Consider the following 25,210-nt stretch of genomic DNA (forward strand, 5'->3'; position numbering starts at 1 on the left):
AAGTGTGAGGTAGGTGATTACCGTGTGTGTCGTGTCCAGTTCTTTGCATTTACGTGGTGATTACATGAAGACGAATTAAACTAAAGTTTAGCTTATGTATAATCCACCATGAAATTAACGAACCTTTAATGGAGGAAGTCGCAGAAAAATTCAAAATCAAATAATTTATAAAAAACGATTTGTTCTCCACTGATGAGACAACCACCGAAAAGATCAACGAATCATTTTTTAATGAGTATCAAAAACCTCAACTCATAGGAAAACTCGCATAAATTGTTTTTCTACGGGATTAGGATCGGCAAAAAGGTAATATGATTTATGGTGTGAACAAGTTGCAATCTCTGTATCAAAGTACTAAATTAGTTTGCACTGATGGGCTTATGTTTTTGTAGTGCAAACACGAATTTTGGTAATAATGTCATTACCGACAAAGAATGAAATGAACGAAGAAAGTATACAAAAAAGCTGAGAAATTATCTCCAGTCTCTGTTTTTACGTGCATGAACTGCGTCCTGAAACTTATTGGACATTGGACTTGTCTACAAAAATAAAGAAATTTCCATTCTAATTAGTCATGCAGTATCACTATTATTATCTTAGCGTGTGAATTGTTTTTTTTAGTTCAAGCAAACGTAACGTAACATTTTATCCCATTCTTGCCAATCCTAGACTATTCTTTATACGTAGCATACATACATATGAGACTGGAAACTCTTAACTGGACTTATGTATTTTTATAAAGCATAGCTCACACACAAGTTATGGAATTGCACTTATCCCCAACAGTAGTACTTACAACTCTGGGATTGATTTCGTTTATCCCACCAATTTTCATGTAGGAAGTTAACTGAATAAGGATACTTATACCATACTTTAAAATAAGTACATACGTATAGATACGCACATCGATAAATAAATCCATGACCTCTGCCTATACGTATATGTTCAGCTCTATGAGAATAAGGAATAGAAATTGGCTGGAGAATTGACTGGACTATATTTTTTACTAGCTTCTGCTTCTTCTTGTAAGTATTTTGCAAATAAGAATCAGATATTAGTTCATGGATATTATAAATCCATTTATATGGGATTTTACTGCACATTAGTTTTCCATCCAAATGAATTTTATTCCTTCAGTAATTTCAATTGTTTTTACCATCTACTTAGCTGCCTAAGTACATGCATATGCACACACCTACCGACCGACCTACCTACCTGTCTAATAGATACTCACCACAGGTAAGCACAGGTGGTAAAGCAAAGCAAAGTAGAAAACCTGTATTTCCATTTCATACATGATCAAGCAGCAAAAGCCATTCCGCAAATTTCAGTTCGCTTGCAGACATGCGAGGGAGATGTCTTTCAGGTCAGGTTGATTTTCTAGCGTATAGTGCACATTGCGTAAGATAGTGGACATTACTTGGTGAATCTAACCCAGCGTCATTCCTATTTGAAAATATACTACCATTCCATTTTGTCGTTATATTATCGTCGTTGAATTCAAATCAGCATTAAGAGAGTTTTAGTTAGTGTTGTACTTATTCGTGCTAATGACAAAGCCCAACAATCTCGCCACCCATTTTTTGCATTGGTGTCTCATTGTGAGTTGCAGAAATCGGAAAAGTCCAAGTTTCGTGATAGTTTTTGTCCCCACGTGGAGGAGTTTTTGCTCAAACCTCCTCCAGTGAATGCATGCACAACAACGAAAATAATTTCAGGGAAGGATAAAGCTATCAATCAAATCTACACTCGTACACAGGGTGAATTATCATAAGTGATTGTGAAGTGGATGGGAGAATCTTGTTCTTTGCTGGATACATACATTGGAAATCCCATGATTTCTCAAAATTGCTGTGGTGTAAGTAATACAGATAATTTGCAGTGTTGTAGATTGTACAAAATCAGTTTAAATCATGTGTATAATATTTTGGAACAGAAAAATTAATAAGAGTTTATGCGGTATCTTAATGGCAGCAATTAGTTTATGATAATCATCTCAGGAGTGGCGCTGTTAATCGCTTTTGGATTGATAAGTAAAACAAAAGGCGGAAGAAAGTAAGAGCTGAATAGCAGAAATATTGTTGGATTTATCAACTTTTCATCCTAAATTGACCAAGATTTAGAGTAGGAGGTTAATAATCTTGGAAAAATCTGTACAACAAGAAAGTTGTCCTAGTTTAAATGATCTGACAAAAACATGGCCAATCTTATTAAACAAAAGCCTCAAGTAAGCTCAAATCCCTCCAAATGGAGGCACAGATATTTATGTAAAATACACTGAAACAATTTATAATCCTATTAAAAATATATAAAAATTTGGAAAATCTCATCACAAAAGTCATATTGATACACATTAAAATTGGAATTGCAACATTATTTAGTTGAGGATACATAGAGTTGCATGCATGTAAATCATGCATGTCAGATGCCACTTTTTAAGAAAATGCATAAGGTGCTGCTGAATATAATAAATCAAACCAAATTACGTCAATTTTGCTTACTTTCTGTAATATTCACAAACGATGCAAAGATTGAGAGCACATTTTTTAATACGCCTCAAAAAGTTGATACATACATGCGTAAACCTAGAATTTTAAGTCGCATGTTACATACATATTCATATCCGATTGACTAATTGATTATTATCCCTACCGTAATACGCATATAAAATAAAATACGTCAAAACCGAGGTGCGTACCACATGCATGAACATACAGCGGAACTAATCTCATTAATTTTTACTTCCACAATTGCACAAAACACACAATATTGCAGCTAATAAGGTTGCAACAAAGAGCAAAAATATTTTGCAATTCTCTTTACCAAATCTTCACCACTGTCTTTTACGCGTATGTAGTTACTTGATTCTATACAATTTTCACACATTTCATCTCACCTTAACCGTAGTAGATTGTATGTACATACTCACATAGGTCGCAGATGGAATAAATAGATGAAGTAAGAAGTAGATGCAGATACTATTGAATGTCATGCAATGACGATTCTGCTCATTCTTTGCGTGTACTTGACTCGATTTGCTTAACTGAAAGATCTTGCAAAGTACTTTTTTTTATAAAGATCTTGCAGTCAACAACTTTGATAAATAAAAACACGCAATGCATACGTACGTACAGAACTTTACGGAATAGTATTTATCTACATGGATGCATATACTGATAATAAAAAGGTATATGTATACATTCTATTATTGATTGAAGACAATATATATTTACAATAAGGGATCATCAACCAAGAGCAAAGCAATCCAACCAAAGCAATCCTCATCAATGAAAAAAAACTGCAAGTGCAATGCCACACAACAAGTTCACTTACTTCAATTCAGCAACAACAGCAGCACAATTTAAGCAATCTGTGTATGAAGTACATATAGCCATGGCCTGCTCTGTTACCAACTTTGACTAATTACAGACACGGCACGACGATTGCAAGTTGCATTATTGCATTGGACGGCGTGTAATGGTCACTTATTTAGTATTTGCCTTCTCTTACTTCATCATCCACCTTACGCAGAAAAGGTTGTTAACACGTCATTGTTAATAACATCATGGCGACTTGATTGACCGACTGCGAATAAGTATTGCGAATAGGAATGAAAGGGAAATCTGTATTTTTGTGTTGGAAGATTATTTTGCAAGTGCAAAGATCTCACCAAGATTTGGGACGAATTATGAAGGGATAAGGCTGGATTTAATGGTTGGGAAGGAAGATGAAGAAGTTATACACGTGAAGGGACGTCAGTAAACTTTACGTCTTCTTTGTGTGTGTGTGTGCTTTGGTAAAATTGCAGAAATCGTGGTATTTTCTAAACATCCATTGCAGCGACGCGTGTTTAAAGTTATTTTCGAAAGGAAAGTTACCACGTTTTGATTAGGAAGCAGTCAAAATAATAATAATACTTATAAAGAGGACAAAAGTGGGTCATTCTTTTGGGTGCTGTGTGTGACAGACTTTAAGAAATGTGCTTATTTAGATTTCGTTTTCGAAAACTCATTACTCAGCAATAAAACCGCGGATGAAAATAAAATGTGAAATCTTTCAGTGAAACCATAAGTGCTGGTATAATAATAAATAGGAAGAAGAAGAAACCCGCATCTTGTTTTTTTTACAAATGTCAGATTTTTTTATGCGGTCCAACGTTTGCTCTACTCTCGTTGGAATAATTTTGTGGTACGGAAATTAAAGGCTAAGTTGTTGAGTTAAAGTACAGTTATTAGGCTAGTCGAGCAAAGGAAGGGGGGACCACAGCATATTTAAGTAAATTATATTGGCCATTTGGTTTCGTGTATGCATTTCAACCTGTCACTCTCGGTCAGGTATTCAAATAAGAGGTATCATCATCATCATTAAGCTTTTTCAGGTATGTATTTATGTATGAACAAAGGTGTGTATGTATGTATGAGCAATGGTTGGATAAATGTGTAGAAAAAAGGTTGGGAGTGTGATCGTGAAAAATATATTTATTTATTTACTTTTTGTCACTATTCTGCCTGACTCGGCAGACTTGAATATGCATGAATGTCCTTTGAGCATGCATACTAAAAAAAACTTTACAATTGGAATGGAAAAAAAAGAAGTGGAAATTTTGGAGGCTGGCACAACCAAGAAAAAAAATTCAGTAATTCCCTAGTTTTACGTAAAACAAATGGTTAAATTAAGGATCGTCATTTGTGGTTAAAGTTCCAATTTTTAAAAAGAAAGGCATCGTGACGTATTTCGGAAGTATTGGGAACGAGATGTTACTGGAATTTTGGTAAAGTTAAAGAACCAATTTATTTTTGTATGGCTTGTGCGTAAATATTTTATGGTTAAAAAAAAACGCCAGTCGTGATATTTCCCTTCCACAAGTTTCATATCCTTATGATAAAGTTGGGAAGTACGTTGGATTTTGTGGTGAGGCGGTGTTTTTACAAGTTCATAGCTTCACTTTCTGGATACACAATTATTTCAACACTGAAATTGAAAACCTTTTAAATCAAATCAATTTTCACAGCAGAGGAAAAATAGCCAACATACGTTTACATAGCACATAGCATATATGTAGAGGGGCATGCAAATAATAATAATAGGATTTGTGAACGCTGTTTCCCTCATTGTGGTCAATTTCCCACGGATAATATCCAATTCCTCGTCTGTTGGGAGAGTTTTTATGTATGCACACATTTAATAATATAACAACAGTTTGCAGCATTTACTTCACCATAAATGATCCTCCAGTGGAAAACAAGCTTTTGCAATAATGAATGCATACATGCATATGTATTATTTTACTTCTGGTCCAAAAGTCCTAGTTCACTTAATTATGAGAATTGTGAGAATGTGCATGCATTCCACAATAAGGCATGTCTACAAATGGAGTTTACTTTAAGAAACAAAAAATTAAAATGCAACAGATTTCACAATGACTGAATTTTTAGCACTTACCAAAACTTACTAAATATGTGTACATGTTTCTAATTTCAGAGGCTGGACCAGATTCTGTAACCAACATCGTCGTTTCACTGGAACAACTGGAGTTATTTCAAAACAATTGTGATATGATAGCCCGCAATGAAAAGTTTATGAATTAACATTTGTGCAACATTTTAACAATGTCCAACTGATGAATGACCCACCCATCCATCCAAAACCACCGTCTGTTTCATCGACCTGAAGGAAACAAGTAACGCTGGTCAATGTCCAGCGAAATATTTTGCAATTTTAAAGACTGACCGCATAATACATAAGTTTGTGAAATACTGCTAACTCTGGATCAATTTCCTTAATTAAATACGAAGCAGCAAGATGCCCAGCAAGCGATAGTAAGTTTTTTACATACACAAGTTTTTAATTGGGGTGCATATGTATAAATCGTGTCGTAAGCCAGATTACAAATTTATAGCAAATTGGTATAGTAATCCATTAAAGAATACGAGAGAGCAATTTGGTGTCAAACATCAAGGTCACGTCATTAGTCGTACCTAATGTTGGATCATTAATCACAAGGCGAATTAATTGTCCAGAACATTTGCCAGGTTCAACTTCACTAACACACATCACTTTACCTGGAAATTGAATGCAAACAGTAAAACTGTTTACAAATATTACGTCCAAAAATGATGTATGCATAATGGTCGATTGTACCGACGAAATGACAATGAAAAGAAGTTATTGTTTACCAAGAAGAACGAGTCCGTATTCAGCCAATACTCGATTAATAAATGGGAATTATTGAGTAATGCAATGAATATAACGCAACAATTCTGGAATAATTTCCTCCTAGAAGAAATACCATTTAGTGTTACAATAATTTGCATATTGTAGGTTTTTTTATATTGAAATGGAGCTTAATCCCAATTTCACTATGCAGTCGTGTTTCGGTCGTGGTTTGGTATGGAATTTTTACTTGGCCTTCATTCACTCCTCCAGAGTTTGACCAAGGTGCAGACAACCAAGTATAATAAATAAAATGGTTTATTAAAATAAGGAAAGTTCCTGTCTCGTCGTGCTTTAGTTAGTTGGTAATTTTTGCATGGCTCAAAGTGGTTAGCGTGTCTCGGGTCTTCAATTAGAATTAATCGAAGGCTGCTGCCCATGAAATAAATCTGGTCAATTCACCCATTTGCTCTCTCGTTGTTGGTTAATGGTGCAAAAGACTTTGGGTCGAAATGAACAGTGAAATTATTATCGTGAAACCTGCACAAACTAATTCCTCCTCCTCCCCTTCTTTCAATGATAATAACAGCGTGGTGCAGGACATTCCTGACGAAAAGTCGGGAGAAAATCAAGTGTCCAAACAAGGTAGGAAGAATAGAATGGAGAAGAAAAAGTCGGCCGGATTCGGTCAACGGCTTGGCCTCCTCCTTTGGAAGAATCTCCTCTTACGGAGAAGACACTGGATGGTCACCATCCTCGAAATCTTGCTGCCAACCCTCGTCGCCCTGGCGCTCGCCTTTCTCCGAACGCAGATTGTGGACGATAATAAAACTGTGATGAATACGACGACCATATTTCCGTCGCAGGATGAGATGGAAATGCTGGGAGAGACGAGGAGGACGCTGTTTAGAAAGAGGTCCTTCTTGGCGTACGTACCACAGAATAATTTAACCAGACAAATCATGGAGGACATGGCTGGAAGGATAAAAGCAAAGAGAATGGGTACGTAATTTATTACCAATTTCAATTTTTACCTTTATTTATTCAAATGTAGACTGGTTTATTACCGAGACAATTTTTCCTCAAAACTATCATGATCTTTTTTAAAAATGTTGATCTATCATAAAATCTGTGTGCAGAATTGAAAGGATTCGATACGGAGGCGGAATTGGAGGAATTTAACGAGCAAAGCGAGTTAGAGTCGGCGAAGGAATTTGTCCAACGAGTCCGTGCAGCTATCGTTTTCGGGAAGCCGTTTCACTCTGGAGATGTCGAAGATCTTAAAAATACTCCGGACGGGAGACTCGACTACATTGTCCGGTTGCCTATTTACACGATTGAAACACGAAGCAGTTTTCCTTGGATTCAGTTTGCTGGCCCATCGGATGGTAAGCTGATTAAGAAAAAAACAGCCCAGTTTTTTATGCATGGCTATTCCCACGTGTGCCCAATTATTTAATATCAGGAGACTTGTCTGAATAGTTCAGATGAATAGCAAGTAGCAAAAAGTTGAGATAGTAAACAATTTTATGTATGTGTTGGCTACGTGATACATGTACGTAGGCATTATAATGCAGTAGATAATGATCCACTGGGAATATATTAAATAGATAGCAAGTTTTTCGAGAGTATAATTTTTATGTTTCTGAAGATATGTAGCTATCACTGATTTTATTATGTGGTCTGAAATCTATTAAATGAATGAAAAATTCCATGATTTCATCATCAAATTTTATTTCTTATTTTTAGATAACGCTTTCTCATACGTGAACGGAGGATTTACTGGGTTGCAAATTCTGCTCGATAAAATTCTGATTTCTTTGGTTTCTGGAAAGGAGGTTGATACGGAGGTTGGTTTCAAGTTTATCATTTTGTAAATTACTTTATGAAGAAAATGCATTTTAAATCATTTTGAAATGATGAAATTTTCTAGATCCATCACCAAGTTTTTCCGTACCCACCTTACGTCAGAAACAAAGGGTTTGATCAGCTAAACTCTCTGGCCGTACCGTTGTTTATGATCATTGGATTTGTTTTCATCGTCCCGTCCATCATCATTAAAGTTGTTTCTGAAAGGGAGACTGGAATCAAGGTGAGAAATTAATAAATATTTGTGTACGCGTCTGCTATTGGCTTTTCCATTAGAAGTAAATATTTACTTATTGTTTGCTTATAGGAACTCATGAAAATTATGGGGCTCCCAAATTGGTACTTTTAAAACAACCCTTTAAAAATATTTTTTTAAATATTTATTTATGTTCTATTAATATGTATGGTATTTTTCATAGGATTCACTGGCTCGGATGGATGATCAACTCGCTTCTAGTCCTCGTAATTTCTGTGACGCTCGTAATTTTCCTATTTTTCACGACATTCAACGAAGAAACTGGTCCAGTTTTGCCGTACAGTGATCCAACCGTTTGGTGGGTCGTGTTCTTCTTTTACATCATCGCAGCAACGTCGTATTGCTTCTTCGTCTCAGTTCTGTCAGATCGAGGTAATATTTATTTATGCGAAATATATATTGTGTATGAAGACAAAATTTAATTGGCATGATTTTAAAAATTATAGCCACGACTGCAACTGCTCTTGGAATCGTTACTTGGTTGGTCATCTACTTGGTGTTGGCCGTTCCAATGGAGCAAAACGCAGAGTCGGTAACACTGACGCGCAAACTGGTGTCATGTCTCTTTCCAAATATGGCGTTGCATTGGGCCGTGAAAGCCATGTACTCGTTTGAAACACGAGGTAAAACTTTAAAAATGAATCAGCAAATTTTGTCCAAGATTCTGATTTTATAATACTTTTTACATAATTATTTTCTAGGTGTCGGAGCCAATTGGCAAACTGCTTTTCAACCCACAAGCCCCATTGACGGGTTTGCCTTGTACCACGTGCTCATCATGTTTGTGGTGGATACTGTAATATTTGTGACGTTGACGATCTATCTTGAGAATGTCCTCCCGTCGAAATATGGTCTCCGAAAGCCTTGGTATTATATTTTCCAGGTATACATAACTTGTTATCATGTCTCATTGGTCATTCTTCTTGCAATGTTAAATACATGGAATTTTTCATGTTTTCTGACAATTTAGAAATCAACATGGATCTCTGACGACACTCCGAAGGCAATTGCAACCCGAAGAGCTTCACTGGCTGCTCCCATTGAGCGACCAGGATTTGAAAAGGAACCCGTTGGTCTAAGTGAGAATGGACAAATTGGAGATGTCTATACTAGAGCTGGAAGTATTTATAAAATGCATTTTTTTTCTCATTATGTAGCTGTTGGAGTGGCAATTCAGAACCTTAAGAAAATCTTTGGCAAGAAACGTGCCGTTGATGGAATTTCGTTGAAAGTATATGAAGGGCAAATTACTGCACTTCTTGGGCACAATGGAGCAGGTAAGTTGTGTCACAAATTAATGCTTTTTTAGTCCAATGAACATGCAAAATGTATTTAAAATCATAATTTTAGGAAAAACAACTGCGCTGTCAATATTAACTGGTCTGTTCCCACCATCCGGAGGTACTGATTTTATTACTACTTTCAAATGTCCGACTCGCCCAGATTATGTGTTATTTGTGTAAAATTAATGTTTTTCATTTTATACTTATTAGGAACTGCTTCTGTTAGTGGTTATGATATCAGAAGTGAGATGGATCAAGTGCGAGAATCCCTTGGATTGTGTCCACAGGTGTGGATTTTTAATTTACTAGAAAAATGCTAGATTTTTTCTATATTGTTAAATTTTTTAATTATTTTTAGCATAACATGCTCTTTGATCGCCTGACCGTTTGGGAGCATCTCATTCTCTTTGGACGAGTAAGAAAAATAACTTATTTTACTATTCTACTTCTGCAGCATATGAGAACTCTTTAAATGTATGACCAAATTCTCAATGTAGTTGAAAGGACTGAGTCACCAAGAGGCTGCAAAGGATGCCAAAACTTTAATTTCAAAGTTAGCCTTAAAGGAAAAGACGCATTACATGTCTTGCGAGTTATCTGGGGGACAGAAGAGAAAGCTGTCGCTGGGAATGGCTTTAATTGGAGGATCTAAAGTGGTCATCCTGGTAAGTTGGTAATTATTATGTGTGATTTACATGTATGGGTATTTAATTGTCAACAAATGTTTAACGAACAATTCTTCTAATGTAGGATGAGTGCACATCCGGAATGGTACATACATTTAAGATTTTAACTCTTTCGTGTAATTGATTTTTTTAAATAAATTATTTTATATTTCATATTATTTGATAGGACCCAGAAGCAAGGAGAGTAATTTGGGACTTACTTTTGGAGATGCGTGGAGAACGTACCATAATCTTGACCACACAGTAATATTCCGATTCCATAAAATTATTTTAACGAAAATTTGTGACATATTTAATTTCTCTTTTTTTATAAAGTTTCATGGAAGAAGCTGACGTGTTAGGTGACCGGATTGCTATGATGGCGTCTGGAAAAATAAAGGTATGCATTTATATTTATACGATTTATGTCTGTACAAATGCTGCTGCTGATTTTAATTTAAATCTATTTTTTAATATCTAAAGTGCTGCGGAACACCACTCTTCCTCAAAAAATATTATGGCACTGGCTACACACTGAAATTGACTACAAATGGAGGAGAATCTGGGAACAAGGAAATTTTGGATGTCGTTCAATCCTTCATTCCCCGAGCAATCATGGAATCCAACGATAACAACAATGGACACAGCAATGGTCACAATAAAAACAATCAGACCGAAATTTCAATGTCACTGCCAAATGATGCAAAAACATTGGAAATCTTTCCTGACGTGTTTTCAAAATTGAACACGGAGAAAGAAAGTCTGGGAATTGTTACGGTCGGACTTTCTCTTTCCACAATTGATCAAGTCTTTTTGAAGTGAGTCTTTGCATTTCATAGTTATTTATTTATTACAGAAAATTAAATATGTTTTAATTATTGACAGAATTGGAGAAATGGAAGCCCTTGAAAATGGGGAGCTGATGATTGAAGAAGATAAACACAATGAAAAGCCGAACGGGGTCACCAACGGGATTAACATGAATGGGACGAGTGGAAATGAAAAGGAAGAACAAAGACGGCCTCAACGACTCCTTATGCACCAATTGTTCGGACTCTTCCAAAAGAAATACAACTTTACAATCAGGAACAAAAAACTGCTAATTTCACAGGTAAATTAGATTACATTAAATTTTTCATAATTTCAATTTTACTAAAAATTTATATTGTCCATGATTTTAGTTCGTGATTCCACCATTGCTTCTGATTGCTGCAATTTTGCTCAGCACCATTGCATATTCTCCAGCAACGTCTTCACCACCGTAAGTTCGTCACCGTAGTTTGAACTTCAATCGCTTTTTTTAATAGGATTTTTGCTCTCTATCTATTTAAAAAAAACAAGGAGCGTTCTGTATGTCCTCATTCACTCACTCATACCTCTTATTACGAGTTATTATTGATCGTTTATTGTATAATTCGGTATCAGAAACAAGCAGTTGGATAAAAAATAGTAGCACCGGTAAAAAAACCGAAAACATACGAAAAAAAAATTCATTTAAAAAAATCATAACAAAAAATCAACGTCTACTCTGCAACTTCACAACCTTGATCTCGTTTCTGCTTAACTGTCGTTGGAGATTGATTGGGTAGTGGAACTCACCCTCCTCAAAAATGGGCTTATCATCCTTGCTGGTGAAAGAGTACGGTTTTACCCCCTTATCGCCACACTCCTGCGACAATTTACGTGTGTCATACGGCAATCGTCGCCAGGCCACCCACTCCATCCTCACGTTTATTGGTACAATTCTAACCCCTCCATCACTTTTCTTCCGAGCAGCAAGTTGAGATGCATACTGTAAATATAATAATTTATATTTACAGACATGCTTAACATGTGAAAGTGTGTATATATGTAGCTCACCAAAACGAACGCCTCTTTCTCTTCCGCATCCTTCTGGGAATTGCACATCATCCTGGCGATTTGGATGGCGATTTTATCGCCATCAACCAGTTCGTTCTGGATCGTACTGGATCCGTAAAAGTGGTGTTCATGGATCCCCCCATTTTCTGCCTCAACCCCTTTACCAGTGTAGAGCCAAGCCACAATTTCTCTCGTTGTCCCTAGTAGTGCGTTGATTACGGCACGGGGGTCTGATAAGCCGGGGAAATCTGCCTTTTTAACGAGGAGGACCGAGTAGACGTTGAAGGGGATGGCGAGAACAAGTCCCATCTCTTTCTTCAAGGTACGGAACAGACGATCTACTTCGGCCTGAATTGCTGACGGGTTGCATGGGCGTGGTCTTTGTCGAGGCAAGGGGGGTGGTGGCGACTTGCTCACCTGTCCCGCAGCCAGTTGGAAGTCAACTTTGGTAACTTTCTCGAGATCATAATGAAAGTATGCCTCACACTTGCAGTCAATGCAAGAACAGAAAATGGGGTCCCCTCGCACAGCTTTATATAGCATCTTCATCAAATCGGCATCTGTATTTTGGGACAAGTTAGCCAGCTCTCTCTCCGAGTTAATGTAGTACATCTTCTGTCCTTGGTACTGATTAGAATAATAGCCGTAGCTCTGCAAATGTACATAATTATGAACATATGCACGTACTAAAAATCATGTGTATGTATAAAAAAAGTCGATTAATTAAAGAAATGTACTATTTCGAGGGCTTCTTGTTTCCTTGCCTGCATCGAACTATCCTCCCCTTTGAAACCGGTCTGTCCGAGAAACACAACCTCTTGGCCCCTTAAAGCCGCTTGACCTGGTTACCTTACCATAAATACCTTATCATCATTTCCTCCTTTGTGGCGCCACAGCTTACTTCGTGTCTCTGACAGTTCAACGCCTGCAAGAAAAAACGGTCACACTTCGAACAAAGGTGGGTCGGATCTCCAGCCAACCTAAAAATTGCGTTGTTTCATATTTCATAATATATAAAACGACTAATAATAATCATACCTTATCATCATTTCTTCCTTGTCGACGCCACAACTTCTTTCGTGCCTCTGACAGTTACCTGGGTCCACGAAGAACCGCTCACACTTCGAGCAAAAGTGAGTAGGATCATCAACATATCTATACATTAGTCAAAATTACGAATGCTAAAATCATACGTTATATATATGGTATTACTTTATCCTTAATTGTTCAGCGTTGAAGGCACATCCATCCTCGTGATGACGTTTTTCGATCGTCTGTTCAAAAACCTTTCCACACTTGATACAGACATGACTAGGTTTGTCTCCAAACCTAAAATTGATCATAAAAATTCACATTTCATTTATTATTATCCTTATTAGTTAACTCACTTGGCTTTAAGATGTGCTTGCTTATCCTGTTCCGATAGTCCACACAATCGTTCATGTCTGTACTTGCTATCTTTCAATTCATAGGATTTGTGACACACGCTATAGTTTTTGCACCGATACTTCCTGCATAATAATAATTATTCATAACATTAGTCACATACTTAATAGCAATTTACATATGTACATACTTCGCTGGAGCACTAACAGGAACAGACTTTCTTTTTTGACCAATTTTGCTAAATGAGAACATGTTGATAATTACTTATCATACATACATAATTAATAAATGCGTCTTGTATACATACATAGTTGATGACGCTGATGCGGGTGTGTGTGGTGGGCTCATGAACACGGTGGGTGTGGTGGCAGTCATGGTTCTAGAGGAGGGTGTGGCTTTTGAATCCGGCGTGTTTGTGTTTTGGTTGGGACAAATTTTCTCATGAGCCTCCAGCAGGAATTCAAGCGTAAATGCCCGTTTACATTTAGGGGCCCACTTACAGTTTAATACTGGTATATCACTGTGAAATGAATAATTAATAACATGCAATTAAGTTTTGAAACTTAAACATCACAATTTATTAAATGGACAAACACATGATAATAAGCATATATACATAGTACAAATTACTCACTTCGATTCCGCCTGAAATTTGGACAATCGTCCCGACATTATGACACTATCAACGATTCCACACTTTACGAATTCAAAAAATAGTTAAAAGTTCCGTAAGAACTTAAAAAGTAATTGTGCAAAGACGGAAGGGAGAGTTTCTTTTTTGGAACGGAAGAGAGACTGGGCAGTTAGCACAGAATGATGACGGGGATGAATGCATGACGAATGCACAGCAGGTTGTACAGGGGAAGGTATGAGAAGGTATGGAAGAGGAACAAGGAGGCATAGTGGCATACCATTGTTTCTATTAGTGGGTGTGAACACATGATAATCATCGTATTTTGATTTTGTAGGTTGAAAATGAATATTTCCCAGTTTAAAACTGCTGTCACATTGTACTCGAGTTCAGATAAGGTGAGGTTCATCAATGATAAATATGTTAGTACTTTTGATAAACTCAGCAAGTGAAAATTTTATTTTATTCACATTTGCAGGAAACTGGGGACATTTATTCGAACCTGGTTGGAAAAGATGGTCAACCGCAATACATAAATCCAAATTCAACCAATTTGATTGACGAATTGATCAAAATTGCCGATTACGACTTGGGAGCATATCGAGGTATTAAACAGTAATTAGTAAAAAGTGAAGCATAAACTTCGCATACTTATCCATATATATATTTAATATTTTCTAATGATAAGCTTATTGGCACCACTGTTACAAATATTCCTTAATTTGTACAGACCAATACATGATTGCCGCCTACTTAAACTCGTCCTACGTGAACGCCATGTACAACTCGATTCCATTCCACTCATCCCCAATTTCGATGAATTTGGCGACCAACACTATCCTCAAGTCCATGACGGACAAAAAAGATTATTCAATTGACATTACTTACCATCCTTTGGAAAACCAGTTGTTCGCCACGCTCCAAGCAGCCCAACCAAATCCAGCATTTACGTTGCTCGTTCCCGTCGTGTTTGGAGCCTTGGTACCCATCGGTCTGGCCCTCTTTGCAGCAAGTTACGCCGTATTTCCCACGGAAGAACGGTTGTCCAACTCGAAACAATTGCAACTCATGACGGGTGTAAATACTCTGACCTTTTGGGGAACTTCTTTCGTCTGGGACTTTTTTATCATGACGGTGGCCATTCTTTTGATGGTTATAGCATTTCCTATTTTTGAGAATGAGGGATCCTTCACGGCGCATGACGGATTTGGTAAGATCAAATTGAGGCTAACTAGTTTTGCAAGATTGATTACTTACATATTTATTTTGTATCAAATTTTCAGGCTCCATCATCCTGATTTTGCTAATCTACGGATACTCTGCCATTTCCTTCTCATACCTTTTCAGCCTGTTCTCTTCGTCGTCACCATTTGCATTCGCGTGGGTCACGATTATCCACGTTTTGTTTGGAATGATGATCCCTATCATAATTTTCTTTGCTGATAACGCCAACTTGACGACGGCACTTTTACCTTTCCGATGGTTTTTCCGACTCTTTTCTTCCTTTGGTGGGTCCATGAGTATAATGAGGTTCGCTGCAATTGCGACTTCCAATTCAAGATGCAACATCCTCACGTCGAAAGAACTGGATATTATTTGCAACCCGAAATATCAAGTTGACGGACAGCTGCGTCAGTGTTGTCCAAACTGTTTGGAATTTGCGAATGAATTCACCCCAGATATACCTGCCTGTTTCGAACCAGAGAAATTTTTCACGTGGAATTATACTTACACGTCTGCAACGGATGCAAAAAAATACACGATTCCGGGTAAAAAAATGCGTGGAATATATTTAAATCATTTCGTTTGTTTCGTTATGATAAATACATTGAAATATGTATTTATTTAAATTTTTCCAGGAATTGGTCAAGAAGTGATGTACGTTATGATCATTGCGCTAGTATATCAGATTCTCGTGGTTCTCATAGAGTCCGGAGTACTTCAAAGGGTTCGGGCCAAGATTGGTGGTAAGTGATGCAATCTTCATTCATAGTTTTTAATCTCAACCAATTTATTTTAATGCTTTTTGTCAATTTTTACAGGAATATTCGAAGCTGGAACGAGCAAATCTTTAGATGCAATGGAAAAAGGTGGGTATTCTTACCTACAAAATGACATTTTATAATTTTATTATGCTGTGATAATTTGGAAACGTCTCCAAAATAGATGATTAATTATGTAAACTGTGATCATTTAGATTTTACCGATTTAATGAAAATTATTACTTATTTATAGCGGAGGGATACAAGGTTGACGAAGATGTGGCTGCGGAGAATGAACGAGTTCATAAAATGACCAAATCTGAGGACGCATTAGTCGTATGCGATTTGAGTAAAAACTTTGGATCATTTGCGGCTGGTAAGCTTATTCATTTTTTAATCAAGGCATTCGGAAATTTCAAGATAAAGCTTATCAACGAATTTTACGATAATTCGACGGAACAACGCAATTTTTTTTTGCAGTGAGAGAAATTAACTTTGGAGTGCATTACGGAGAATGTTTTGGATTGCTTGGTGTCAACGGAGCAGGTACATAAATTAGTTATACAAGTTATTGTGCAATTAAAATGTGGAAGACATACTTGAAAAATTATTTTTAAAATATCGCATCTTAATTCTTCCAGGAAAAACAACGACTTTTAGGATGCTCACTGGAGATGAGGATTTAACAAGCGGAAATGCATCCAGTTTTATGAACACTTTACGAACAAACAAGAAAGACTTTTTCGCAAACATTGGTTATTGTCCGCAATTTGATGCTATTATTAGCTCGCTAAGTGGCCGAGAAATGTTAACTCTGTTCTGTCATCTGCGAGGCGTTCCTTTCAGTGAAACCAGGAAAGAAGTGGACAAATGGCTTTTGAAATTGGGTATTTTGTGAATAAATATTATAGTTTGGGGATAATTCTGTCCCAAGTTATTAATTTTGTTAACTCATTTTGAAGGACTCGAAAAAAGTGGCGACGTCCCCAGTGGAAGTTACAGTGGTGGCATGAAGCGTAGACTGAGCGTGGGAATTGCGATGATTGGTAATTTATTTGTACTATGAAATTTTTTATTAAATCCAGTTCACACCAATGAAGTCAAAATATTGACTAATTATGTAATACTCATGAGAAATTGAAATTGGTGAAGTGCAAACATTTTTTAGCGAATTCAAGTAAGAAAAATCTGCCAAAATTGTACTTTAAAGTATAATGTTTTATTATAGGTGACCCACCAGTCGTCCTTCTGGATGAGGTTTGTCCATAACTTATTATATTACAACGAGTAATCCGTTGCAGGATTTAATTACATACTTAATTATCAATACTTTAGCCGACTTCAGGAGTCGACCCTGCATCTCGACGTCAATTTTGGGACGTAATCTCATCTGCCAAAGCCTCAGGACAGTCTGTGATACTCACGTCACACAGGTTTGTGCATATTTACTAGTTTTATTTGCTATTGAAACTCGGCAATTCAGAATGACCTGAGTAAATAATTTACTTCGTCTCATTTTAGCATGGACGAAATTGAAGTTCTGTGCTCCAGATTAGGTAAAACATGCTTACATGCTCATTAAAAATTTATTAATACTAAATTTAACATCCCAATTAATTTTAGGAATCATGGTAAATGGACGTTTCCAATGCATGGGTTCGGCAGAATATCTCCGAGTAAGTTTATTGACTTGATTTGAAAACTAAATGAAATCTAAAATTATTTCATCCTATTACAGAACAAGTTTGCACACGGGTACACGCTCGTCCTAAGACTTAAACACCACCACCATGTCGATTCACCCATAATAGCTCATATGAAAACGGAAATCTCAACTAGATTCGACCCTTGCGAGCTGCAAGATGAGCATCAAGTTCGTACATACCAATTAATTCCACGATTTTTCATGAAACAATCAAAAATAAAATATCAATTTATTTATTTTCAGAACATTCTCCAATTCCAACTTCTCGACTCGACAATCCCATGGGACGAGATTTTCAGGAATATGGAAGAATTAAAGAAAATGCACATTCCAGCAGTGCCCGAAATTATGTCGGAAACCAGTAGAAGACAAAGTCTCAAGATTGTTCCTGGCGAAGACGACGCCACGTACGGAAGTCTTATCGAAGACTACACCGTTTCACTCACCTCTTTGGAGGAAGTGTTTCTATCCTTCGCACGTAAACAATATTCTGGCAGAAGTGCAGAGTCGTCCTGTCTTGGGTTAGGTTTGGTGTGTAAGAGTTGCAATATTTAACTGTGATTTTATAATTAATTTTATTTAAAATTTAATACGCGGTCTGATTTTATTAGTGTAATAACTACTTAAAGAATGATATTATTATCTCTAAACGTAATATTAGTCTACCTTTGTGAGAGGTATTTAATTCGTGTGCAAATAATGTACATACTTTTATCTGGTGAATAAGGATGTTGAGATTTTGTTTCTAGATAGAAGAGGTATTAATCGTTCCTACCGTGGTTGTCCTGCTACTGTGGTTGTTTATATCTTGTCTTAATTGGTAGTGCCTAATTGGCAGATGGACACGTGTCATATGTATAAATAACCGGATGCGGATCCATTCTTTTTATATTAAAGGGATGGATAACAGATGCATTGGTTGGTTGGTGTAATCAACAGCCATAATAATACTTACGCAATACAGATATTCAATCAAATGTATACTTAAAATCAGATAGACAAATTTTGATACTGTGTTTCTAATGACACATTAAATTTGTCATAAATATCTTTATACTCAAAATGCCAAGATTGGAATGTATCATTTTTATTTTATTGATCATGTAATATAATGTTGATCAGTGGAATAACAAATTTAATGCCATACTTTAATCTAGTACTTAATTATAATTTAGAATAAATGAGTCAATCCTCTTGATTCTCTAAACAACATATTTCTTTTGTATGCAAGTTTAACGTCTCATTCATCCCATCAGGCAGCAACACAGTAATTTTTTTATATCGCCCATTTTAGAAAGTTTCGTACAAAGGGAGAGTGAGAAACTCTTCAAAATTCGGACTTTTTGACAACCGGATGAAAATATCTGCAGCTTTATCAAAGGTTTTGACATTGGGGAAATTCTTTTTCAACTTTGTCAACTCGTCGGCCGTAATGGCGTCGACTAAAGCGTCGTTCACCTTCCTCCCATCGTCCAACACGCCTTTCGATGAGTGAATCCATTGCCAAATTTGTGACCGACTGATCTCCGCCGTAGCTGCGTCTTCCATCAAATTATTGATTGGAACACAACCCACGCCGGCCAACCAACTGGCAAGATATTGAATTCCAACTCGAACATTGGACCTCAAACCAGTCTCCGTAATTTTCGGTTCGGTTGGTTGGAAATTCAAGATATTTTCTGCTTTTGGGACGTAATCGAGAAGCAAGGGTTTCTTAATTTGGTTGGAATTGTCCCCAAGAACTTTGACAAATTCGGCCATGGCAAGATTGACCAAACCAGGATGAGCCACCCAACCTCCATCGAAACCATCCTTGGCGTCTCGTATCTTATCGTCGCGGATGGCACTCATGGCTTTCTCATTGGCGGCAGAGTCATCCTTGATCGGGATCAAGGCGCTCATCCCTCCAATTGCGGGGGCGTGTCGGCGATGACAAGTTTGCACGAGGGAGAGACAGTAGGCACGCATGAAGGGGACGTTCATCGTTATTTGGCTCCTGTTTGAAAAGGGAAACGAAGCCAATGATTAGTAAATTGATAGATTTTATAGTATTTATATTCCGTTAAACCTGTCGGGAAATGCGAATGGTCCATTAATCGTTTGTGGAGATTTCTTTTGGAATGTCTTGATGCATGAAAAAATGTAATCCCATCGTCCCGCATTCAACCCGGAACTGTGATTTTTGAGTTCGTAAAGAATTTCATCCATTTCAAATGCTGCCATTATTGTCTCGATTAGAACCGCTGTAATTCAAGGAACGAAATAATTACATATTTCTAAAATTAAGAGATAATGAATAACTGAGTTACTAATTGATTACTGGTCGGTGTCCTTACTTGCTTTAATCGTCCCCTGGGGGATGCCAAGCTCATCTTGGGCAAAGACGAATACGTCATTCCACAATCGAGCTGCGCAAAAAAATCATGAGCTTGTGTCCAGGCATAATTGGATTTAAAAAAATGAGTAGAATCTCAATAGTTAAAATACCTTCAAGATGAGACTGCAATTTTGGAAGATAAAAATACGGTCCCATTCCTCTGGCCAAGAGTTCTTGTGCATTGTGAAAAAAATAGAGCCCAAAGTCAAAAATCGAACCTGGAATGAATCAGTCAAGTAAACATGAATTAAATTTTGCATACACAAAAGTACTACCGGAAAGGACGAAATTAAGTAACGTGGATTACCAGAAAGTCGTTCTCCGTCAATTAAGAGATGTTTTTCGTCCAGGTGCCATCCCCTGCAATACAAACATTATTCCTTCAAAATCTATAAAATAATACGTGAATTTAATTTGTTAAAATTTAATCACCTTGGACGAACTAGCAACGTTGCCACCTCATCTTCCAACTTGTACTCCTTTCCATTTGGCGCAGTGAAGTCAATTCGTCTTCTGATCGCGTCCTTCAAATTTGCCTGCCCAGCAATTTGATTTTGCCAAGTTGGTGCTGTCGAGTCTTCGAAATCTGCCATGTAACAGTCTGAAAACAATTATAAAATAATATCTAAGTATCTGATTACAGGCCCAATTTATAAATTAGCAAATTCCTGTGAATCCTCTTACCTGCGCCCGAGTTGAGCGCGTTAATGACCATTTTTCTATCGACTGGACCCGTGATTTCGACTCGGCGTCTGTGAAGTTGTGGTGGAAGTGGAGAAATGTGCCAGGTGGGGTCGTCTCTGATGAATTTTGTGCTTGGGAGAAAGTCCAGTACGTCTTTACCTTCATTAATGGCCTGCTGACGTCTCACTCTCGCTTCCAGAATCTCTTTTCGCCGAGGTTCAAAATTCCGGTGAAGTTTTTTAAGAAAAACGAGCGCATCATTGGAAAGAATTTCTTTGGTTGATGAATCCGGTGGGATGACAAATTCCAAGCAACCACTCTGCGTATTGACGGCTAAATCGATTTGCGCCATGGTAGATCTCTGCTTTTTGAAGACTTGATAAGAAGATGCTCCCAATACGGCTCGTGGAGAGAGGAATGACTTTGATTTTCCAAATATTGTCAGGTTTTTATTAGAATTTTGTGCCGGAGCGGAATTGGAGAAGCATCTGCTGGAAGTGGTGGATCTTGTCAGAGATCCGCCTTGAGGGTGAAGTGGCCGGAGGATGATCTTGATTAACATGTTGTTGTTGTTCCTATATTGCGAAATCGGGATGTATCATATCTGTATATGGAATGGATTAACTTTGGGTTAGTCAGTCACGTTCACATGCAATTGTCATGCACATTAGCATCAACTTCTTGCAGAATACGTATGCTCATGCGATGCTGGCTGTTCAGTTCGTGATCTTACGATGTCAAGAAGACGAGGATTTTATGAGACATTACATAAACAGATTAAAACAGGTTAATAAAAACAAGAATTTATTTTTATGACAAAATATTTATATACATGCAAATTTTACTTGATGACATCAACTGTATTGAAATAGCGAAAATTTTGCTAAATTGAGACACAATTTTATTATTTTCGTATTACCTTTAAGCCTATGTTAGAGTTTCGCCCGGATTCTTTGCAACAGTAAATGGCGTGATGATTGACTGAATTGGCTGAATTTCCAGAAATATTACGATCGGAAATATAATTCCTGTGGTCAACTAATTATCCGATATATGCAAATGTACTAATAATATCCTCACAACTCTGTTTCCTATTCTGGTTTAGTCAGTTCCATAGTTTGTATACAACTGGAAGTTGTGGATTGGATACTGCAGTCACCACATTACACAAAAATATCCTTTCCTGGTTTAGCATGAAAACACCAATAAGTAAATAAATAGCTAGCAACAACAACCCATCATCCAACCCACAAAAAAAGCGATGGGCGATGGGTCCAAACCTCAACCAGTCAGTCAGTGTAACGCAGTGACAATGTGACCTTTGTACCAATCTTCACAACAACACAAGAAGAATTGTACTGGAACCACCGGCAACCGACGAGGCGTTTCAGAGGACGATTCCACTTTGTTTTTCTCACGAGAATGGTGCTCCACACAACAATATGTACATACATACAAACAAGAGAGGAGGAAGATGCGCATTAATAATGATAGATAAATAGGCCTTTACATTTTTACACAGTTTGGTAATAGTGCATGCCTGCATGGTTACAAGTCGGACGGACCCAAGGTCATCTTGCCCCATTTTATAAACAACAATTTTAATAGCACAGCATGACAGAAGAAGTACAGTAGTTTATTGCATCTCTTCTACTTACTTTAAGCTAGGGGCAAATCCAGTCCATGATGATGATGATTGTATATTTATGTAGATGCAAATATGGAAAATATTCAGAAAACTGACTTAAGAATTGAACCAGAAAGAGAGGAGGAGGAGTTGACAAGGTTTTATAAATGCAGATGTGCCCTATCTTGTCTTGTGACTTTGGAGCATTTACGAAATAAATATGTATGTATATCGTACATATGCAATGCATAAAAGCAATCTCTCAAGGATAACATTGTCCAGGAATATTTCCTTATATTTGGAAACCAATAAAATTATAATATTAATACTCAATATTTCTTGAGATGCTACTGCTGCTGCTGTTGCGCATCGACATAACCAGTCTCACCTTTAGAACACGGGTCCAATTTTGCGAACATTAGTCCGTATAAAGTCCTATAAATACGACGTGGCATAATAATATAACGAGCTTTCATATATGTAGGAAAGCTGTTGCTGTTGGTAAACATACGTACTTATGAGACATCAAGTATTTGATATGAAAATAATCAGACTCTGAAATTAAATCATCTAAATACATAAATGCAGCTGTCATCGTACTCGTCTCAATTTTGTGACCAGACTCGAGTCATGTACGCACTTATGTACATGTGTATTTTTTTGTAATGTAATTAATCTTGTGATCCCACGTGGAACCTGAATTCTCCACTGACATCCAGATCTGAACTGAACCTAATGGTTGTGGTCTGGTCTTAAAATACATGGATAATTGACAGATGGATAAGGTGAGGTTAGTTAGTCATACTCGATCACCGTGCAAAGTGCAATGTTCATTGTTGCGCTTATGTTTTGTTTGATGAATGGAATGTTCCAGAGGTTAAACAGTAGATATTTTTTTGCACAAAATCATAACAATGCCGGAGACAAATAATGCGCAAATATCGTATATGCATCTGTGTGAGTATTACGTATGACAACCCAGTGGAAAATTAAAGAAAAGCTGGAAATTTTCCTGGCATTGCAAACACCAAATTGATTTTCGTAATGGAAGATTACCAGGAAACTACATATGGAAATGATGGATGCAATAATAACTTATTTATTATTGTTGTTGTACGTACAAATGAAAACAGGTAAATGCTTTCAGCTACATATCTACGTATGCATATTATTGCATATGCCTTACCCCTGACAAAATATGGAATGGATAATTTATCAGCAAGGCTACATTGACATTGACAAAAGGGTACTACAAGGTTTGCTATAACCACGCCTTATTATGAGTAAATATGCATATTAAGTGTATACATATGTACATAGAATTGCGCATCATTTAAGGCTTAGTGGACCCTTCCAGAACAAAGTTAATGACAGGCAGAGCAATAATAATGAGGCCTTCTGATTGTGTTAGGTCAGGGACTTATACTCCCAGCAAGACACATATTTGAATAACGGTTCATTTTTTTGTGAAAGTGGACTTGCGTTTAAGCCTCTTTTACTTACATTTCCTGGTTTTTCTCTATATTATTATGCAATTGACAATGCTTCCTTAGTCATCATTGGAACCAGCACATACCAGAAATAAATTTCCAGAAAGGACCAGAAGCTTCGACTCGAAATGAATATTTATATGTATTTATTTCACTCTAGTAAATTAGTTATAACGCATATTTGTTGAGATTAAAGTAAGAATAAGAGGATTGACTGTACTTAAAATTAGCGACTATTGACTTCCATGTTACAATAAATGCATAAGATGTCATCATTCTTATCCGTCCAATGTGGATCACTTTTGTCAATTCACTAAAATAAATATAAATAACACCGACATTTCCTTATTGATAATCGCACCGCATTCAGAATTACATATCGGAATCCTTCAAGAAACGAATGGTTTTTATTGTTTCGTAACGTCTTGTAATATTCCATAAGGTCATTATAACTAAAACCCATTATTTTATAAGCCCTATTCAAAATTATAGTCCTGAAATTACCAGTTAATACCAGAAACATAAACTGTTCCCAACCAACTGTGGCTGGTAATATTTGGAGACGGAGACAAATGGTTATGCTTATTTGCATACCCACAATTTACAATGTACCAATGCAATTTGGATCTAGGTCATGCAATAAATTGAGACTAACATTCACACATAAATGGACCCACGCTACTGAAAGAATGATAAAAAACCTCCATGATTTTTTAACAATTTAATGCTTCTATTAATTAATTTAAGCGCATGACATGACATCTCCCTCTAATAAAAAATATGGATATTCCATCCACTATTTTAAGGAAATTCTTCAAATGTCAGGAGGAAACTGCTGCAAAAAATTGGCTCATGCATCAATAAAATCAATACAGAATAATGAATAAAGTGTCATTGGAGTCAGACCAAAGTCCAATCTAGTTCATTCCAGGCAAACATCGCTGTTTGTTTATGCAAGCCATAATTAATTATTAATACTCATGGAGGAGAAGACCCCGTGATGTGATCAGTGTTAATTGATGACGCGAAACTCGTGTCCCCAAGAAAACAGTGTATATCGTTGAAATATTCATGGAAAAATCATGAATTTTTCTCAAAATGAATCACATGCCGTGATGTGCAATGTATGCAATCCCCCAATGTTTTCTCACCAACCAATAAATAAATTCCAAGAAAAATATTTTGGAGGAGTGGCACGCAGGCAGGCAGGGAGATAAGAATGTATTGTTGTTATTTGGCTTG

At 36.8% G+C, this 25,210-nt stretch overlaps 3 protein-coding genes across 9 annotated transcripts; 1 reads left to right on the forward strand and 2 right to left on the reverse strand.

Moving 5' to 3' along the window:
- LOC110858470 (ATP-binding cassette sub-family A member 3) lies at positions 1 to 19,002 on the forward strand. Of its 4 annotated transcripts, none has more exons than XM_022107262.2 (38): positions 1 to 306; positions 5,482 to 5,819; positions 6,743 to 7,155; positions 7,293 to 7,541; positions 7,903 to 8,003; positions 8,087 to 8,245; positions 8,330 to 8,361; positions 8,442 to 8,650; positions 8,725 to 8,901; positions 8,980 to 9,161; positions 9,249 to 9,357; positions 9,436 to 9,555; positions 9,629 to 9,679; positions 9,772 to 9,848; positions 9,920 to 9,976; positions 10,059 to 10,226; positions 10,312 to 10,332; positions 10,414 to 10,490; positions 10,563 to 10,626; positions 10,710 to 11,044; positions 11,112 to 11,337; positions 11,408 to 11,487; positions 14,441 to 14,501; positions 14,582 to 14,708; positions 14,834 to 15,313; positions 15,387 to 15,872; positions 15,963 to 16,070; positions 16,146 to 16,193; positions 16,339 to 16,461; positions 16,566 to 16,631; positions 16,727 to 16,972; positions 17,048 to 17,131; positions 17,314 to 17,342; positions 17,421 to 17,518; positions 17,607 to 17,641; positions 17,709 to 17,761; positions 17,824 to 17,958; positions 18,034 to 19,002. In XM_022107262.2, exons 2-38 carry the CDS (start codon positions 5,803 to 5,805, stop codon positions 18,343 to 18,345), a joined length of 5,415 nt encoding a protein of 1,804 aa, XP_021962954.1. In that variant the 5' UTR covers positions 1 to 306; positions 5,482 to 5,802; the 3' UTR covers positions 18,346 to 19,002. The 4 variants fall into 4 exon arrangements, with proteins under 4 accessions (XP_021962954.1, XP_021962955.1, XP_021962957.1 ...); XM_022107263.2 differs by lacking the exon at positions 1 to 306 and adding an exon at positions 1,328 to 1,858; XM_022107265.2 differs by lacking the exon at positions 1 to 306 and adding an exon at positions 4,241 to 4,378.
- LOC110858472 (zinc finger protein 491) lies at positions 11,512 to 14,264 on the reverse strand. 3 transcript variants are annotated; one of them, XM_022107270.2, is made up of 9 exons: positions 14,107 to 14,264; positions 13,780 to 13,992; positions 13,663 to 13,710; positions 13,475 to 13,597; positions 13,299 to 13,415; positions 13,125 to 13,241; positions 12,824 to 13,066; positions 12,087 to 12,737; positions 11,606 to 12,018 (listed from the first exon to the last, which is right to left on the reverse strand). In XM_022107270.2, the coding sequence occupies exons 1-7, from the start codon at positions 14,142 to 14,144 to the stop codon at positions 12,937 to 12,939; spliced, it is 786 nt and encodes a 261-aa protein (XP_021962962.1). In that variant the 5' UTR covers positions 14,145 to 14,264; the 3' UTR covers positions 11,606 to 12,018; positions 12,087 to 12,737; positions 12,824 to 12,936. The 3 variants fall into 3 exon arrangements, with proteins under 3 accessions (XP_021962961.2, XP_021962962.1, XP_035714716.1); XM_035858823.1 differs by having other exon boundaries at positions 12,087 to 13,011; XM_022107269.2 differs by lacking the exons at positions 13,125 to 13,241; positions 13,299 to 13,415; positions 13,475 to 13,597; ... (1 more) ...; positions 13,780 to 13,992; positions 14,107 to 14,264 and adding an exon at positions 11,512 to 11,549 and having other exon boundaries at positions 11,826 to 12,018; positions 12,824 to 12,892.
- Positions 18,862 to 22,225, reverse strand: LOC110858471 (malate synthase). 2 transcript variants are annotated; one of them, XM_022107267.2, is made up of 8 exons: positions 21,771 to 22,225; positions 20,852 to 21,426; positions 20,600 to 20,768; positions 20,475 to 20,527; positions 20,278 to 20,385; positions 20,127 to 20,198; positions 19,859 to 20,033; positions 18,862 to 19,786 (listed from the first exon to the last, which is right to left on the reverse strand). In XM_022107267.2, exons 2-8 carry the CDS (start codon positions 21,411 to 21,413, stop codon positions 19,081 to 19,083), a joined length of 1,845 nt encoding a protein of 614 aa, XP_021962959.1. In that variant the 5' UTR covers positions 21,414 to 21,426; positions 21,771 to 22,225; the 3' UTR covers positions 18,862 to 19,080. The 2 variants fall into 2 exon arrangements, with proteins under 2 accessions (XP_021962959.1, XP_021962960.1); XM_022107268.2 differs by having other exon boundaries at positions 20,852 to 21,455.
- Positions 22,226 to 25,210: the final 2,985 nt, after the last annotated feature.

Source organism: Folsomia candida, unplaced genomic scaffold (assembly GCF_002217175.1).
Source record: "Folsomia candida strain VU population unplaced genomic scaffold, ASM221717v1 Fcan01_Sc021, whole genome shotgun sequence".
In the NCBI taxonomy this organism is placed as follows: Eukaryota; Metazoa; Arthropoda; class Collembola; order Entomobryomorpha; family Isotomidae; genus Folsomia; species Folsomia candida.

Excerpts from the sequence above, each read along its gene's own strand:
- LOC110858470 (XM_022107262.2), top strand. Across the intron at positions 9,358-9,435 it reads AAAGGAACCCGTTGGTCTAA|CTGTTGGAGTGGCAATTCAG; the intron begins GTGAGAATGGAC and ends CTCATTATGTAG. Across the intron at positions 9,556-9,628 it reads TCTTGGGCACAATGGAGCAG|GAAAAACAACTGCGCTGTCA; the intron begins GTAAGTTGTGTC and ends TCATAATTTTAG.
- LOC110858472 (XM_022107269.2), bottom strand. The coding sequence starts at position 12,856 with ATGCAGGCAAGGAAACAAGAAGCCCTCGAAATA. Across the intron at positions 12,019-12,086 it reads AGAAAGAGGCGTTCGTTTTG|TATGCATCTCAACTTGCTGC; the intron begins GTGAGCTACATA and ends TTATATTTACAG. Across the intron at positions 11,550-11,825 it reads TAAGCCCATTTTTGAGGAGG|ATAGAGAGCAAAAATCCTAT; the intron begins GTGAGTTCCACT and ends TTTTTTAAATAG.
- LOC110858471 (XM_022107267.2), bottom strand. The coding sequence starts at position 21,413 with ATGTTAATCAAGATCATCCTCCGGCCACTTCACCCTCAAGGCGGATCT. Across the intron at positions 20,034-20,126 it reads CCAGGGGACGATTAAAGCAA|CGGTTCTAATCGAGACAATA; the intron begins GTAAGGACACCG and ends CTTGAATTACAG. Across the intron at positions 19,787-19,858 it reads CCATTCGCATTTCCCGACAG|GAGCCAAATAACGATGAACG; the intron begins GTTTAACGGAAT and ends CTTTTCAAACAG.